Consider the following 14,842-nt stretch of genomic DNA (forward strand, 5'->3'; position numbering starts at 1 on the left):
GTGCAGAAAGGAGTGGGCAGCTGACTGGATGTGTCATGGCTAACCCAAGTTCACAGCCAGGTGAAGAGAGACTCAAACCCAGGTATCCTGACTCACTCCATTTCCAGCCCTCTCTCTAGTACTACTCCCTCCCGTCAGACACCTTTTGCATATTGGAATTTAGAGCTGGAAGGGACCTCATAATTCATCTAATTCATGGTCACTTTACAGATGAAAAAACTCTGCCACTGAGAAGACCATTAGCTCACCCTTGGTCACACAACCCTGGGCCAGAACCCAGATCTTTTGGCTTCTAGTCCATAGGCCATAGAACCATCCCCAAATACTCTGGAGGCGGTGTCAAAAATCTAATGATAAGGGAAGAAAAGCTAATGGGTGACCACTCCCTTATGTTTCTACCAGAATCCCTAAGGGCACCATGATAATGATCAATTTTGAGACTTAGAGCTTCAAGATTGGGGATAAATTATTCAGTTAATTGATCTTTTATAAATGGAAAAAGCAAAGGCCATGAGGAGAATAAGTGACTTGGTCCATCCCACACTAAGGCCAAGACTAAACCAAAACTAGAGAAGTCTTAACTTCTTCTGTTTGCTCACATCACGTATGTCTTACAAGCAGTAGCGTGTTGGTAAATGTTTAACAACTGGCTCTCTCAAAACAAAAAATATACACATGGCAGACTTTTCAGGTTACTCTGTATTGTTAACACTTTCCTCATCCCTTTCTTAAATTTATACAATTAACAAAACAATAAATCAAGACCTGGTTTGTAGCATGTGCTGATTTCTGAGGTGCAAATACTCACACTGAAAATTTAATAATCAGCTCTCGTGAGCTGGTATGAGCTGGCTCCAGCACACCCTTGTAGGCTATAAGGGAAGATCCTTTGGTCTTGTCTCAGGGTCATGTTGGGGTCAAGTCTCCTTCCAACTTTCAGGCATACTCCTCCCCTCCACTGCCCTCCCCACCTCCACCATATTATTCCTTGTGGATTGGTGTGGTCATTGAGCATTAGGAGCTCGTCTCAAAATCAGGATGACCTGGGTTCAAGTACCACCTCTGACACATACTGGTTGTGTGGCCTTGGGCAGATCACTTCATATTGGAACCCTAGACCTGGTCATGCTACTCTTAAGCTTGGGAGATCTTGGGCAAGTCCATCCACTGCTCTATGCCTCCTGCTGCCTTGTTTTAAAATAATAAAGACAGAAAGAATTCTAATGACCATATTTGCTATAGAAGGGATGAGAAAATGTGCATTTTTCCTTTCATTGGAGAGGTGGGGGGCTCTGGGTGAAGAATGTTGCATATGCTGTCAGCAGTGGTCAATGTATTTGTTTTGATCTTTTTAAAAGTATTTTTGTTTCAAGGAAAGGCTTGTGTGGTAAGGCAGAGGGGGAGGGTTGAATTTTCAAATCAATGTGATGTAGAAACAAAGTGATCCATCGGAAATAAAGATAAATATCTAATGAGAAAACAGCAAGGACACCATGGGACTAGAGAGCAGCTAGGAAGACCACAGACAGCCTCGGTGAGGTGGAGGGACTTGGAGCAGATTCAATATGGCGACTCTAAGTGATCTCCCCACCTCTGTCTGCCTCCTTTCCCTTCCTACAGTACTGAGTATGCAATCAACAAGCTGAGACAAGAAGGAAGCGAGGAAGGCATGTACGTCTTGCGCTGGAGCTGCACAGACTTTGATAACATCCTCATGACCGTGACCTGCTTGGAGAAATCAGAGGTCAGCCCAAGATTTGGCTTCTCTTGGTTGGCTTGGCTTGGGGAGTTGGCAGGAGGGAGTGGTGGTTAATGACAGTAGAGGGCTCTGATGGATCCTGGCCTGGGGCTCCCTTGTTCACCCACAGGAATAGAACGGGGGTGACAGAAGCCAGTCTATAGGGTAAAAGGTCATGGGATTGGTTCAGAGAGCTGGACTCAGCCATCCAATGCCCAGGCTTTCCCACTTCAGGAAGTGGATGACCTGGCCTGGCCTGGCCAATATGGGTCTCCTTCCATACTGTGGGAAAGTTCTAAGAAGGCAGATCTCATCTTGATGTTAGGAAGTCTACAAACAAGAGGCAGGTAGGTGGCACCGACCACTCTGTGCCTCAGTTTCCTCATCTATGAAATGAGATACTCAGGCTAGATGCCTCTGAGGTCCCTTTCTGTTTCAAATCTAGCATCCTATTTCTATAAATGAGTGTGATATAAAAACCAAAATTCATCAAAAAACCCTTTTAAAAAAGAAATGCATGTAATGGGCAGAGGGGGTGGGCTCCTCCTGCCAGAGGTCTTTAAGAAGTGGCTACATGATCACTTGCCAGGGACGTGATAGATGGGATTCTCTTCAGATCTTGTTTGGACTGAGTGTCCTGGGAAGGTCTATCCAACCCAGAGATTCTGGGCCTCAAGGGACCTTCTGGGTCTTGGGACCTAATGACGTCTCAGTGGAGAACTCTGGCCTTTGAGGGTAAAGTGAACTGGAAACGCACTTTTCTATACCAAGTAAACATATCCTAGTTTGGAGAAGGGAGAGCTTAGTGGGGAGGCATTAGGACATGAGAAGCAGAGGAATGGAAATTGGCCAAAGGCCTGAGAGAATTCAAATCATCTGAGAAAAAGAAAGGACAGAAGGAACTCAGAGCTACCAAAGGGAACACATGGGAGAATGGATTTGAAATGACACATCTTCTGCCAATGTCAGAAGAATCGCTCCCCACCCCCTTTTCAAACTGCCTTGACAGGAGGCGTGCTTTAATGGATGTATTTCTCCACACCTGGACCTCCCACAATCCTGGGCTCGATCTCACCTCTGGGACACGGGGCAAGCCATTTAAACCATCTGAGCTTCAGTTTCCTCTCCAGTAAAGTAGGGATCACAGAGCTCTAGTGGGGAGAGGCTTCAGAGGCCATGGAGCACAACCCCTTCATTTTACAGATGAGGAACTGAGGCCTAGGGAGGTTACATGACTTGCCCAAGGTCATATGAGTAATAAGCATTAGAAGTGAGATTTGAACTCTTCATTGCCTCTAGTCAATGCTCTCTCCACCGGATCATGTCACCTCCCCAGGATCAAAATGCTTGTGGTACTGATCTCACTGGATTGGTACAGGAGTCAATTAAAATGATTATGAAAAATGCTTTATAATGCTAATTAATAACTAACCAACATTTCCACTGTGCTTTAAGGCTTATAAAAGTGCTTTACATATATTATCTCATTTGAGCCTTGAAATAATTCTGAGGTTGGTAATGAAAGTAGTTTATGTGTGTGCCCATTTTAGAGATGAGAAAGGTGAGGTCCATGGAGGTTAAATGATTGATCCGAGGTCCTTTAGCTTGGAAGCTCCAAAGCCCAGGGTTCCTGATGCCTTTCCATTCTAAACAGTATTCTTTCTTGGATGGTAAATGTTTGCTCTCTTAATGAATAATGCTTGGGCTTGTCATACCAAACTCTCCCTGTCCATTAGCCTTTGGAGGACGTTTAGTGTCACTTTAATGTGATTAGGCGGATCCCAGCCTGGTCCGTCTTTGGGAGAGGCAGAGTCAGGATGCTCAGTATCCTTCTGAGACTTACTCTAAGTAAGATGCAGAGCAGGAGCTGACTTGGATTGAAGAGACTTTTCTCCCCATTAGTTCTCTACACCAATCATAGGTCAGACCCCAAAGAAATCGTTCACTTCCATCCCATTTAAATCAATCAGCACTTAGTACGAATTAGGCACTTTCCATGTGCCAGTCCCCATGCTAGGTGCAGAGGATGCAAAGACAAAACCAAACCATCCCCTGGCCTCAGGGAGCTTACATTCTACCCAAGTAGACAACAAATGCATGTGTTGGTACAGACAAGATACAGAACCAAGTTGATGAAAGGTGGCCATACAGAGGAAGGCACTTGCAGCAGCTAGGGGAGCAGGAAAGCCTTCCGGAAGAAAAAAGGTGGGGCTTGAGCTCAGCCTTGAAGAAAACAGAGGGGTCCTATGAGGCAGAGATGGGGAGAGGGAGCATTCCAGGCAGGAGGCACAGCCAGTGCAGAGGCAGAGAGATGGGAAATCAATTGACAGTTCCATCCCAGGCACCAGGCAGGAACTGGAGATGGCCAAGTGCAGTGTTCCCCCAGGTCCCTTTGAACATGGGCATGACATTCACACAGAGGTTGTTATTCTCCCAACAGCAGATGTTGACGAGCCAGAAACAGTACAAGAATTTCCAGATTGAAGTGAAGAAGGGGAAATACTCCCTGCATGGTTCCGATCGAGTGTTCCCCTCCCTCAGAGGCCTGATGGACCATCTCAAAAAGCAGATCCTGAAAACAGACAACATCAGCTTTGTCCTGAAGAAATGCTGCCAGCCGAAACCGAGAGGTATGTTACTGGGGAAGGTTCTTTCTCCCTCTCTCCTTCTCTCCCTCCCTCCCTTCCTCCCTTCTTCCCTCCCTTCCTTCCTTCCTTCCTTCTTCCCTCCCTTCCTCCCTTCTTCCCTCCCTCCCTTCCTTCCTTCCTTCCTTCCTTCCTTCCTTCCTTCCTTCCTTTCTTCCTTCCTTCCTTCCTTCCTTCCTTCCTTCCTTCCTTCCTTCCTTCCTTCCTTTCTTCCTTCCTTCCTTCCTTCCTTCCTTCCTTCCTTCCTTCCTTCCTTCCTTCCTTCCTCCTTTCCTCCCTCCCTTCCTTCCTTCCTTCCTTCCTTCCTTCCTTCCTTCCTTCTTCCCTCCCTTCCTCCCTTCTTCCCTCCCTTCCTTCCTTCCTTTCTTCCTTCCTCCCTCCCTTCCATCCTCCCTCCTTCCCTCCTTCCTTCCCAAAGTGGAAGAAGCTTCCTTAGGAGTGAGTGGATTCCCTTCTCCAGAGATCTCTTTAGCATGGGCTGGGGATCCACTGGTGTGGGAGATTAGAGAAGGGATTCTTATTCAGGTACAAGTGATTCCAGATGGTTTTTGAGATCTCTTCCAGCCCTGTGATTCTGGGAGCCTGGGATCTTCTTGCAGACATTCCCTAGTGAGCTCCATCTGTATACTCATCCCTTTTGCTCCCTCATAGAACATTGTTAAGCATTCAGCAAATCAATTCATTCCAACATTTATTAAACACTCTGCTATTTGCCAGGTACCTTGATAGACGCTAGGGATACAAGGACAAAGTTTAACCAGTCCCTGCCCTCAGGGACCTTGCATTCTGCTGGATGAGAGAGCATTCATATGGAGATGTTTTAGTCTTTCTTTTATAATAAAATGTTCATATTTGCTGAGGATTGTTAAGTTCAAAATGGCGGCTTGGTGTCTCCATAGACAGTTAATATGTATGCATATGTATGTTAACATATATACGTACACACTCATATATATTAATGTATTATCATATAATAATATTAATAATATCATATATTAATAGAAATATAAAATACAAATGTACGTGTGTATGTGTATGTACACATACACAAGCACTCTCTATTATCCAGTAGAAATGGTTTGAGCTTTGACTCTATGTTTTTAGCACATGTACGTATATATGTATGTATGTATGTATGTATATGTTTGTGTATATTCTCTTCAATACCTCAAGAGAAAGGCCTCCCTCAGCCTTCTTTTTCACTTCACGTCCTTCATGGTGCCTGCTTTGTCTTCTACAAAATTGGCAGACTTCTTAGGTTCTAACAGAAGCTAGCGGTTGGTTCTCCAGTATAATGGATGTGTACCCTCCATCTTTTCCAGAAATTTCTAATCTGCTTGTGGCCACCAAGAAGGCCCAGGAATGCTTGCCAGTCTACACAATGAGCCAGCTGAGTTTCCATCGAATTCTCAAGGAAGACATCATTCAGGTGAGTTCATTGCATTCCCCTGTCAGGATATCTCTGTCACCTTTGGGATGAAGAAATCTACCCTCAGGGATGTTGTCAGGGAAAACTGAATAATAGGGCTTTATTCCCTGCTGGAGTGAAATCAGCTTTGGCTGGTCCCCTCCTAGCCTTAAAGGACCAGATGTCAGCACCTCAAGGATCAAGGATCATGAGATCATGGACTGAGAGGCAGAACAGGCCTGAGAGCCATCTAGTCTAACCCTCTCATTTTATTGATGAGGACAATAAAGCCTAATTACGCATTAACACACACAGGATTTGAACCCAAGACCAGTAACTCCAGATCTAGGGCATCTTTCTGCCCACATTACCTCTCACAGTTTTCCCCTAGTTATTGACTATCTACACCGTTGACTTTCCATCAGCTTCAGTTTTGTCATCTATAAAACAAAAGTGATAATACCTCCCCTACCTGTCTCCATAGACAGAAAAATAGATAAAGCATGTGTTAATAGCTTACTGGAGCCAGGTATTACTCACAGACTTGTTACAAAGAAAGCTCTTTGTAAAACAGTGAAGAGCTATTGACAGGGGAAGTCCTTTCCAACTCAGACCCTAAGCCTGCTGATTAAGTAGTAGTGGTGCTGTTGGCCCACAAGTAGCAATCTGGAAAGAATACTCAGGCTCAGTGGGAAGTTATCCTGGGTTACTTGAGGGACATTGTTTGTCTTTCTTAAGGGGAAAAAAAGTTAACTCTACATCTTAGGGCTTTTGTTAACAAAGAACCTAAAAGAGGGAAAAGATCTGGATGGACATGGATTAGCTTTTAGGTAAATGGGGCTTTGGCTAAGGCCCTTCCCTGTCTCCCAACATAGCCCATAGAATGATAGAGCTGGAAGAGATCTTGAAAGGCATTTAGTTCAATCCCTTATTTTATAGATGAGGAAATGGAGCCCAGAGAAGTGATTGGTCAAAATTACACAGTGAGTTAATACTAAAGCCAGGACTAGACCTTAATATCACCTAACTCTCACCTCCATTCCTTTGCCACCCAAGCTGGACAACACAACTTTTCCTATTTGCATCAGGGAGGAGGAGTGATGGATTTGGAACCTGGGGTGAAAGTCCACTTTTGCTACTTAATAGATGTGTGAATCAGGGCAAGTCACTTCCCTTCTTTGAGGAGTAATAACCTAGCATGCTTTCTCTCTGAGAACCTCAAACTTTCCCTAGGCATTTTGTGTTTTCTTTCCCTTCATGATTCCTACAAACACTGTCTTCTGTTTTCCCTTCTCTCTGAGGCCTGGTCTCTAACTGTACCAGCCTCCTGATCTTCAGAGCTGCCTCTATCAGCTGTAGGGTACCCATCCTGTCCCTGCTCGGATCACCATGGCAATAGGAACCCCACGGGAAGCTGGCCTTCTTATTTTGTTAACAAAATACATTGTTCACAAGTGCAGTCAACTTTCTCTGGAAGGGAGGTGGTGAATTGTTCCTCAGAAGAGGTGTTTGAGTGAAGGCTGGATGGCTGCTTATTGAGTATGGCGGGGTGGGGTTGTGCCAAGATGGACTGGCCTGGATGAGGTCTGTGATTCTATGAAAACTGCTCTGGGAAGGAATTTGGGGACACAGCAGGCCTCTTCCCCTTCCATCTAGTATAGCTCAAAATCTCTAATTGGTAGGAAGGAGGCCACAGAAGAGAAAATGGATGACAGTTTGCTGAATTTCACCAAATACACCCAGAAGACTTTGCTGAGGAGAGAGAAGGAATAATTACTCAATGAGTGTCTGCAATAATATGGGTGTTGAGGAAAATTTTGAGGATAGTAGAACCTTGAGCATCCAAAACATGACTTGTATGAATTAAGCATATGATACTTACCCATTACTATGAAGACACAGACATGCAAGCATTCTGCAAATTGGGTCGAATTTGATTCTTATTCGTGAGGTTTAGGGCATATCTGTAACAAGGTCATGCAGGCCCCCAGCTCCAAAGGCAATGGAGGGACAGATGGACACGGGTTTGCCAAGTCCTGGTTCATCTACTAGAAAGAAGAGACTCAGGACAGGAGAAAAGAGACTGTTTGTGACTCTTTAAACATCTTCTTGATAGCTGCGATTTTTCATTTCCCACTATAGTTCTTTTCTCCACTTCCTCTCTCTCCCATTCTTCCCCACCTCCTTAGAGGCATGGAGTGCTGGGCCTGGAGTTAAGAAGACCTGAATTCAAATCCTGCCTCAGTAACTCGCTAGCTGTGTGACCCTGGGCAAGTCACTTGATCTTGTCTGCTTCATATTCCTCATCTGTAAAATGGAGATAATAATAGCACCTTCCAGGTCGTGTGTTCTGTTCATATACATATTGCCTCCTCCATTAGCATGTGAGCTCCTTGAGGGCAGGCCACCTTTTTAAACCTTTCTTTGTATCTCTAGTACTTCACACAGTAGGAGCTTAATAACTGCTCATTGGCATCCCTCACCCACTGTGTTGAGCACTTAGGAGAAGTTTAGTAATTGCTTGTTGAAGGAACTGTGATTTCAACAACATGGAAAAGTCCATCCACCAAGGCAGATTGCAGCCTGTTTATGAATCAGTAAATCATAGAAGCATAGATTTTAGACTGGCAAGAACCCTAGAGACTATCCAGCTCAGCCCCTCCCCTCCCCCTACTTTTTCCTTCTTAGTAGATTAGGAGCTGAGACCCAGGGAAGTTGATTTGCCCAAGATCACACAGATAGTGGGAGAGATTTGGAAGCTGGGTCTTCTTCTGCCAAAGCCAGCACCCTTCCACCTCTCTGTGGTCATTCTGCCAAGTCCTGCCAAGTCCTAAGGAGTTGGGCTCTGGGCTCTGAGAATATAGAGGACACACACCCCGGGTCCCACAGCTGTTTAGCATCTGAGCCTACCTAACTCTATCCACTAAGCCATGTTGCCTCCTCCCTTAGAATGAGCTCTTTGGAATGAGAATTCTCATTGAAAACAAGAGACAGTGGACAGGCTAGAGCTGGCCTTAGAGGCAGGGAGGTCTGGGTTCAAGTTCTGCCTTCTGACCCCTACTGGCAGTATGAACCTGGGCACTTGCATTGGTGGAAGGAGCTGACTTGCTGAGACTTTCCAGTGAGTCAATGAAGTCACAGGTCTGGATCCTCTTCCCCCCTCCCCCAAAAGCAACAGAGTAGAATCACAGGAGCATAGCTATAATGCCAGAAGGAACAAGGATCTAGCTTCCTCCTTTTACAGCGAGAGAGCCTGGAGGCCAGAGAAGTGATCTGTCCAAGGTCATACGCATCAGTCAGCAGCAAAGCAGGATTCAAGTACGAGGTGTCTGTTGCACACCCAGGCTGCTTCCTATTCTCGGACCACCTGCTATGAATCCTCTGTTTGCACACCCAGGCTGTTTATGTTCTCAGACCTCCTGCTACGAATCCTCTGTCTGCGCACCCGGGCTGCTTCCTCTTCTTGGACCGCCTGCTACGAATCCTCTGTCTGCATACCCAAGCTGCTTATGTTCTCAGACTGCCTGCTACGAATCCTCTGTCTGCACACCCAGGCTGCTTCCTATTCTCGGACCGCCTGCTATGAATCCTCTGTTTGCACACCCAGGCTGTTTATGTTCTCAGACCTCCTGCTACGAATCCTCTGTCTGCACACCCAGGCTGCTTCCTATTCTCGGACCACCTGCTATGAATCCTCTGTTTGCACACCCAGGCTGTTTATGTTCTCAGACCTCCTGCTACGAATCCTCTGTCTGCGCACCCGGGCTGCTTCCTCTTCTTGGACCGCCTGCTACGAATCCTCTGTCTGCATACCCAAGCTGCTTATGTTCTCAGACTGCCTGCTACGAATCCTCTGTCTGCACACCCAGGCTGCTTCCTATTCTCGGACCGCCTGCTACGAATCCTCTGTCTGCACACCCAGGCTGCTTCCTCTTCTCAGACCGCCTGCTACGAATCCTCTGTCTGCACACCCGGGCTGCTTCCTCTTCTCAGACCGCCTGCTACGAATCCTCTGTCTGCACACCCAGGCTGCTTCCTATTCTCAGACTGCCTGCTACGAATCCTCTGTCTGCACACCCAGGCTGCTTCCTATTCTCGGACCGCCTGCTACGAATCCTCTGTCTGCACACCCGGGCTGCTTCCTATTCTCAGACTGCCTTCTACGAATCCTCTGTCTGCACACCCGGGCTGCTTCCTATTCTCGGACCACCTGCTACGAATCCACGTGCCTTGGATGGTTCCTCTGGTGGTCTTGGGGGTGGCCTGGGATTTTCAGGAATATAAGCATTTGAAAGCTTTCCCTTCATCCCAGTGGCCATTTCAGTGACAGTAATTACATTGAACTCTCGATGGCATTTCTGGGATGCTGCAGGCATGTGACTGCCCATAAACCCCAAGTGAATCCTGCATAAATAAGGAGGTTCTCGTCAATAACCCCTGAAGGATGGTCGGTGCAGGAGGCGCTAGGTGCTAGCTCTTCTTCTTGAGTATTTGACAGATGAGAAATTAATCAAGTTGGACAAAGAATGATATGTGTTTCCGTGGAGGGAAGGACCCGTAGATCCTTTGTCTCCTGCAGACAATCCTTTAACCAACCAAATGTCTCGATTAAAGCCGAAGGGGCAGTGGGGTGCAGTGGGGAGGGTACTAGACTAGAGTTTGCTTCTTGCCTCTGACATTTAATATCTGTGATTCTGTCCATACATAAGCAGGCCAGGTCACATCCTTTGATGGGAGATGAGAGAGAGTAAATGGTTGGCTCCTGGCGGACTCAGATGATGGGATTCTAGCTCATCACTCTCTCCAAGTATTGTTAGGACCCCCAGGGTCTGAGCAGAGAAAACCAACAGTCAGGGTGACTTCAGATTGGTAAGGTGTGAGCCACGGCAGGTGAAGGGAAGTGAGGGAGCCGAGACTAGCCCACAGGACAAAGAGGGGCTGGGGAAGGTGAAGGGGACCTTAGAGGTCATCGAGTCCAATCCCTCTCATTTTACAGATAAGGAAACTGAGGCTATGGTGTGGAAGCAGCTTGCCCAGAGTGGTACAGATAGTAAGCTTTAGAACCAAGAGTTCAAATTCAGCCTGAGGCGTTTACTAGATGCATGACCCTGGGCAAGTCACTTTTCTTCTGTCAGCCTCAGTTTCTTCAACTTCAAAATGGGGATAATAACAACTACCTCACAGGGCTGTGGGGATCAAATGAGGTGATATTTGTAAAGCGCTAAACATACTCCTGGCAGGTAGTGGTGATATAATGTGTTCACTTATGCTCTCCTCTTCCCCTCCCTAATCCATATTAATGGAAGGGACAGTTAAGAAGCATTTTGTGAAGTGGGATTTTTATTCTTTTGGGTCATTGGTCATTTCAAGCTACACTGAATCATAGAGGGTGAGGGAGGTGTCAGCATTGTTCTCCTTGAGGCTGGCGATGCCTTATACTGGACATTGGCCCCTGAGGTCTTTTCTCTATAGAAGCCTTGTTCTCAAGGCATCATAGGAATTAGCAGCACTGAGGCCCCTCTGCCCCCAGTGACCTCTGGGGAGCCCTCCAGGATGGCACCTCTGGCTCTGGTCCTTGCTTCTCTTCCAGTTCTGTTCAGCCCAGCACCTCCAGCCTTCTCTGATTTCTGAGCTCCCTCCCTTGTCCTGTCGGCTTTCTTTAGGGAGAGCACCTGGGACGAGGCACTCGGACCCAGATCTACTCAGGGACCCTGGACTACAAGGATGAGGAAGGCAGCTCTGATGAGAAAAAGATGAAAGTGATCCTGAAAGTCTTGGACCCCAGCCACAGGGACATTTCTCTGGCAAGTACATCCTCCAAGGCTTCTCTCCCCTTCACTCATCTCCCAGGCAGCTTTTGCCATCTGTATCTGGCATAGCCTATGCCCTTTGGCCTGCAAGTGTGTTTAAAGAAGTCTTGGGTCTCAATGAGAATCTTTCACTATGTCCTGAAACCAGGGCGCAGCCTCATCCGAGAACAAAATGTGTGTGTGTGTGTGTGCGTGTGCGCACGTGTGTGCATGTGCATGTGTGTGTATGTATATGTGTGTGCATGTGTGTATGTATATGTGTGTGCACGCGTATGTGCATGTGCATGTGTGTATATGTGTGTTGTGTGTGCGTGCATGTGCGTGCATGTATATGTGTGTTGTGTGTGCGTGCGTGTGCATGTGTGTGTGTATGTGTGTGTATGTGTGTGTGCATGCACATACTGGGGGGTTGTCATGTGAAAAACGTCATTGGCGGGGAGGTTTCCTGTGCTGTGACCCCAGTTCCTCCCAGAGACTCCAAGGCTGGTGTTTTGATCAGTGTGGTTCTCTCCTCCCCACCCCCAATTCTCAAATTCCCAAGCAGGCTTTCTTCGAGGCGGCCAGCATGATGAGACAAGTCTCCCACAAACACATCGTGTACCTCTATGGCGTCTGTGTACGAGATGTGGAAAGTGAGTTTGCTCTTTTGGAGGGGTGCTCCAACACTCAGAGGGTGTCTATTCTGGTGTGTCTACTAAATAGAAAAGGATGTCAGAGAGGCGGGGGGCAGGGCTGTGGAGGTAGAAGATATAATGGATGTGCCCATTGAGCTGACTTTTTCCCTTCTTTGTGCTTCATTGTAAGAGATGGTTTCCTGGTTAGGGGAAGGGAGGGGCAGATATTTGGAGATAAAGGCTATGTAGGAACAAAAAAATCAGCAAAAGACAATTGGATACATAGGAAAGAAGGGTGGGTTTGGAATCAAAAGACCTGGATTCAAATCCTACCTTTCACATACCAATTTTACCCAAGGAAAGTCACTTAACTTCCCTGAGTTTCAGTTTCCTCTTCTGTAAAATGAGGCATCAGATGAAAGAGGTCTGAAAACTCTTGTGGCTATTGAGCTCTCATCTGTGTGTGTGTGTGTGTGTGTGTGTGTGTGTGTGTGTGTGTGTGGTGTGTGAGAGACAGAGATGCAGTCAGAGAGAGAGACCGTGACAGAGAGAGACAGATAGAGACAGAGAGAGAGAAGGAGAGAGAGAGAAAGAGGGAGAGAGAGACAGAGACAGAGACAGACAGAGAGAAGGAGAGAGAGATACAGAGACAGAGAGAGAGAGAAAGAGGGGAGAGAGAGAGAGAGAGAGAGAGAGAGAGAGAGAGAGAGAGAGAGAGAGAGAATCCACCTCGTGGGGCCCTATTCCTCATCTGAAAAGACAAGGAAGTTGGACTCGATGGCCTCTGAAGTCCCTTCCTCCTCTAAATCTATGATTTTATGAAATATTCAAAGGTAAACAAAAGAAAGGGAGGCTGAGATGAGCCTTCACATTCTCCTGTATGTCTGTGGTGCCCGCTCTCCCCTACTCCCTCCCTAAGTCCCTCCCTTCTTCCTCCTCCTCCTTCTCTCTGTCCTTTTCACTCTTTCTGTCTCTGTCTCTCTCTGTGTGTGTCTCTCTCTGGCTCTCTCCTCTTTCTCCCCCTTCTGTATTTCCACAGCTGTATCTATATCACCCCTACACTATCCCCAGGAGTTATGGGAAAGCAGCTATTTATTACTAATTTCTACATGGAGAATCTGAAGCACTGATTGTCTTAGGCTGTAGGTACTTAATGGTGCAGCTGGAACTCTAGCACAGATGTCCAATGAGAGTTCTTTCTGTCAGCTTCTGCTCCAGAGAAATTGTCTGTTTGCACAGTGAACAAACCATTGAATTTGGGGCGATGTGACCTGGACCCAAGTCCTCTCTCAGTCACTTACTAATAGTCATTTAACCTGTATGAAGCAACCTTAGCTGCTTCATCTGTGAAATGGAGACAACATCACGTTGTATTTCCCTTCTAGGGTTGTTAGGAGGCTGAAATGGGACAATATCGATTAAGCTGTTAATGAGTCTTCTGAGAAGGAGTGATTGGGTTGGGGGAGGAGTTGAGGATGTGCCTCAGTAGGCAGTTAGGATCCTAATTGCCATGCCCTATTTTTTTGTGCCCTCAGACATCATGGTGGAGGAATTTATGGAATTTGGGCCTCTGGATCTCTTCATGCATAAGAAAAGTGAACTGCTCACCACACCGTGGAAATTTAAGGTTGCCAAACAACTGGCCAGTGCACTGAGTTACTTGGTAAGACCAAACCCTGATTAGGTTCACCCTGAGCTGGCTTCCTAAGCATGCAGTAGCCAGAAGCCCTTGTCCTTGTCATCTTTCTTCATGGTGGGAGTGGTCAGGAGGATGTAGGGAGAGACTTCAGTGGTGAGTCCAGAACTGGACCTAGGCATTTGAGTGCCAGGTATAGAGCTGAGTAGGGGATGGGGGTAAGGTGGGATTGTAGAAGTCAGTCATATCAGTCAACCTGGGGAAGGAGATCAAAGCAGAAGAGAAGGGGGACCTAGAATAAGGATCAACAAAAACCTCATGTAGAAGGTGATGCTTGAGCTGAGCCTAAAAAGAAGCCAGGGCTTCTATGTGGTTGATGTGAAGAAGGAGAACATTCTAGTTCTAGGGAATGGTCCATGCTAAGACACAGAGGGTGGAGATGAAGTATCACATATGACAATCAGGAAGAAGGGCAATTTGGCTGAATTGTAAATTCCACAAAGGAGAATTTGGTATAAGGACCCAAGAAAAGGTTTGCTGAAACCAGGTCAGGAAAGACTTTAAAAGCCAAACAGAAGAATTTGTATCTGGTCCTAGCAACAAGAGGGAACCACTGGACTTTATTGAACAAGTTGGGGATGTGTTCAGACGTGTGCTTTAGGAAGATCCGTTTGGTCACAAAGTGGAAGAGAGATTGGAGGGATGAGAGAATCAAGGCAGGGATACATGTTAGAAGGCTATTTCAGTGGTCTAGGTGGGAGCTAATGTGGACCTGAATTAGTGTGGTGGCTGTTTGTGTGAGAGAGTAAGAAAGAGAAAGAAAGAAACAAAAGAAAGAAAGAAAGAAAGAAAGAAAGAAAGAAAGAAAGAAAGAAAGAAAGAAAGAAAGAAAGAAAGAAAGAAAGGAGAGAGAGGAAGGAAGGAAGGAAGGAAGGAAGGAAGGAAGGAAGGAAGGAAGGGAGGGAGGGAGGAGGAGGAAGGAAGGAAGGAA

General features: G+C 46.4%; 1 protein-coding gene across 2 annotated transcripts in view; it reads left to right on the plus strand.

The window, feature by feature from the left end:
- The window catches only part of JAK1 (Janus kinase 1), a 161,886-nt gene that overhangs the window by 130,751 nt on the left and 16,293 nt on the right, over positions 1-14,842 (plus strand). Inside the window, exons 10-15 of one of the 2 annotated variants that reach the window (XM_036756434.1) lie at positions 1,621-1,744; positions 4,179-4,368; positions 5,706-5,812; positions 11,455-11,595; positions 12,146-12,233; positions 13,751-13,878. In XM_036756434.1, coding sequence (XP_036612329.1) covers positions 1,621-1,744; positions 4,179-4,368; positions 5,706-5,812; positions 11,455-11,595; positions 12,146-12,233; positions 13,751-13,878 — 778 coding nt within the window. The remainder of the gene's footprint in view (positions 1-1,620; positions 1,745-4,178; positions 4,369-5,705; positions 5,813-11,454; positions 11,596-12,145; positions 12,234-13,750; positions 13,879-14,842) is intronic. The other variant, XM_036756435.1, reaches the window with a different exon arrangement.

This window comes from Trichosurus vulpecula, chromosome 4 (assembly GCF_011100635.1).
Source record: "Trichosurus vulpecula isolate mTriVul1 chromosome 4, mTriVul1.pri, whole genome shotgun sequence".
Classification (NCBI taxonomy): Eukaryota; Metazoa; Chordata; class Mammalia; order Diprotodontia; family Phalangeridae; genus Trichosurus; species Trichosurus vulpecula.